Source organism: Glossina fuscipes, unplaced genomic scaffold (assembly GCF_014805625.2).
Source record: "Glossina fuscipes isolate IAEA_lab_2018 unplaced genomic scaffold, Yale_Gfus_2 71435, whole genome shotgun sequence".
In the NCBI taxonomy this organism is placed as follows: Eukaryota; Metazoa; Arthropoda; class Insecta; order Diptera; family Glossinidae; genus Glossina; species Glossina fuscipes.
In genome coordinates, this window is record NW_024004328.1 from 1 (window position 1) to 3,535 (window position 3,535).

The 3,535-nt window shown below is 38.1% G+C and overlaps 1 protein-coding gene across 1 annotated transcript; it reads left to right on the top strand.

The window, feature by feature from the left end:
• The first annotated feature begins 760 nt into the window (after window positions 1–760).
• LOC119643935 (cytoplasmic FMR1-interacting protein-like) lies at window positions 761–1,079 on the top strand. Its single transcript, XM_038043442.1, has one exon. It carries the CDS (start codon window positions 792–794, stop codon window positions 1,077–1,079), a length of 288 nt encoding a protein of 95 aa, XP_037899370.1. The 5' UTR covers window positions 761–791.
• The last annotated feature ends 2,456 nt before the right edge of the window (window positions 1,080–3,535 follow it).

Sequence of the window (3,535 nt, forward strand, 5' to 3'; positions counted from 1 at the left end):
ATTGTAACTTTACTGATTTGACGGTAGTTTCCGCAACAACGCCATTCCTTATTCTTCTTAGCTATGACCTGAAGACCGTTTGCCCACAGAGATTGAAAAGGCATTGTCGTAAGAGGAGTATGCGATTTACTACATGCCGCTTTATTTCAAAATATTTTTCCCCGATAGCATTTGTAATAAGATTAGATACGACTTTGAACAAAAGAGACAATAACCATGAGTAACGACTATATCTCTATAGAGATAAAAAAAAAATATATAAAAACTTAAATGTTTTTTTTTAGTATTTAATTAGTTATGAATGTGCGTTCCCGTGTGTACTCAAGTGATTGTTCGAATCAAAAACTCTTTTGTATGGAGTTTGTATTTTCTCAATTATATAGAGTTTGTATACGGGAATTATTGAGTACGAATATAAACACATTAATCTCGCATCGATGAGGCTTTTTTACAAAGGCCTGTTGAATGGTTGAGTACGAATATACGTTTATTCTCTAAAGGCCTACAATACATCCAAAATTCTTGATAATTGTATACACTTATTCTCAAAGGGGCACAATACATGCAAAATTCTTGATAATTGTATACGCTTATTTTCAAAGGGGCACAATACATGCAAAATTCTTGATAATTGTATACGCTTATTCTCAAAGGGGCACAGCAAGAGTGAGTAAAGTAAATACTCACAACCACGCGTTGCAATGTTTGATGTAATTGTAGAAAATGAAAAACCAGAAGCCAAGCAAAAAGCTTTGAAAATGAATTTTTGCTTAAAACTATTTAAATACATTATGATTTCTTATTCTCAGCAAGCTATGATTGCACGTGAAGGTGATTTATTGACACGCGAACGCCTCTGCTGCGGACTTAGTATTTTCGAAGTTATACTCAATCGAATTAAAAGTTATTTGGACGATCCCGTCTGGACTGGACCATCGCCAGCTAATGGCATTATTCATGTTGATGAATGTTCAGAATTTCATCGTTTATGCTCGGCTTTGCAATTTGTTTATTGTATACCGGTAACAGGCACTGAGTATACCATAGAAGAACTTTTCGGTGAAGGCTTCATCAAGTAGCACATGCTTAAAATGATTGGGTGGATTTGCAAAAAATTGCCAAGTGTAGCACAAGTACCAATCGTTACTCGATGGCGCCCTAAATACTCCATTTGACTTTTCATTTTGAGTCCGGACTTGGCCGTAATAATCTCATCTTCCCAATTGTAATTTAGGCCAGTATCCCAGTGTTTGTTGCCTGTTGCGCAATACGGCATCAAATGCTCTGGTATAAGTCCTTTTTTGAGCTCCTTGTGGGATACTAGACGTATAAGCTCATACATTCTGAGTACGCCGATCAATTGCGTCGTTATTACATCAGCAGAATTGTTCGAAGGTGTGCCTACAAGCATACGTGCAGTGGGTATCAATTTAAAAATTTGTACAATCATTTCCACTAGCGTTGCCGTTTTTCCGGTCCGGGAGGGCCAAAAATCACATATGGCATGTTGCGAATTTTTCCTCGTAGTATATTTGGTACGGCTTTCTTCTGTATAAACTTCACTTTGGAATTGTACCATTCATATTGGCGATTGTCTAACAATAGATTTTCCTCACCATTTAATCTTACATCCAATTGTGAACGTTCACGCGTTTGTACTTGGGAGGGAAGCAAGAACTGTTCCCCCAATTTTTCAGCCGCTCTTGAAATGGCGTAGTGCTGTCATACCGAGAGAGGCAAAATTCTAGACGATAATCTCGGTAGTCATATTCCCGCTGAAAGTTGTCATCGAATCTAATTAGGATTCGATTGCGGAGCACTTCGTGAATCGCTCCTTTATACATCTCTTTGACATTTTCGCCGTCGGCCCAGGGGTTTTCGTCTTTAACCCTGTCTCCAATTACTAATGAAGGACGGCATTCGGAAAGATTTTGTATGCCCAGAGCTAAGTACTTTCTAGGTGGCTTAATAGACCAACTCGTAGTAAAGATTTCAAGAGAATATCTGTAATTCATATGTAAATGTGTTTGATAAACGTCGCTGTTCATGACCCTATAGCTCACGCCTTGAGATTTGGACGGGCGAATGATACCTATTTTAAGCACGTAAGAAAAGTCCTTTCAACACTCAGACGACATTTAGTATGAACTCGGCATTTAGTTTCTATGATGACTAGTGGCATGGTCAAGAAGGCGTAAAAGTGTTCCGTATCCTAAAATTGTTTCAAGGCACAATATATTTTCATACATGGATTGTCGTCTTTAAAAATCATAGTAATACTAAGCGAAAGTTTTCGGCTTGTTTGAGCGTTTGATGACAAGTGCCTTTTTCAGTCGTCCAACTTTTTTTTAAGATCTGGAAGTGAATGAAATTGGATTAAGAAATTGTAAGCGATTATTGGTTTTGACAACAAAAAACATTAATTTCCAGCAGAAATTGTGACGTAAGCCAAAACCTGGAGAAAGTGTAGTGATACCAAAATTCATGGTTTGTGTACCATTAGCTGGGTAGAAATTTAACGGAAAATTTTCGTATTTGTTGGAAAATAATGACTCTGAATGGAAGAATTTGAAAACTACTGATATATCATCTCCAGTGTCAATCAAAAAATAGCACTTAGAACGACGATCTTTGATAAAAAGCCGGCAGAATGGGGTGGGTATATGCTCGATGCCTCCGAAAACGTATCCAGTGTTTTTCATTAAACGGGCAACATGAAAGACATTTTCGTGCCTTATTTCCGAGTTGGTTGTAATACCAGCACCATTTCTTTTGATAAGAATGACATTAAAAGTGACTGTTTGACGGCATTTTCCAATTTGGCGCACTGCAGATTATGAAGGTAAAGTTTGGAAAACCTTTTTTCTACGCATCTATCTTCGACGCGTGAACTCCTTGTTGTAAGCAAATGGAGCAATTGATCCTGAAGATTGCTCCATGATACGATCGGCTTATTCAGCAATCTCATCCAGCATTCCTCTGTTACCCGCTATGTTGGCTTTCACGTTATCTGGCATTTGTGCCATGCACAGGGCCTTGAAGACGGTTTCGTTGACTTAACCCAAACCTAAATTCTTTATAAATTGCCGGGAATGAGTCGGGATTTTCGTAACCTATTCCATGAGTGGACGGAAGGCGAAGCAATTTCCTTTCCCCGAACTCAGCAAATGTAGCTCCTAGTTTCGCCTTAAGGACTTCTTACTTGCATTGTCCCTGTGACGGATTCAATATTATCTACGAGACGAATTGGAAAGTCCAGGTTGCTGATGATGTGGTCGAATTGTATTTCTGCCTGTGTTGTTCTGAGGAATATTGAATGCTGAATCTACTTGTGCTGCAATATCGGTGTTGTACTGATAATGGCTCAATGGTGTGATGACTGCTTTTTTACTATCCTGCGTCTCGTCTTGCAATTTTTTCTCTGAGGTCGTTTGTAGTTGTTATTGATTAGTGGCTTACCTTTTGCTACAGTACTATTTTTAATTGCTCTCTTAAATAAAACTTAGAGGTACTAGACTTAATTTAATATAACTTA

What these genes read in the sequence shown, in the direction of transcription:
- LOC119643935 (XM_038043442.1), top strand. Translation starts at nt 792, where the DNA reads ATGATTTCTTATTCTCAGCAAGCTATGATTGCACGTGAAGGTGATTTA.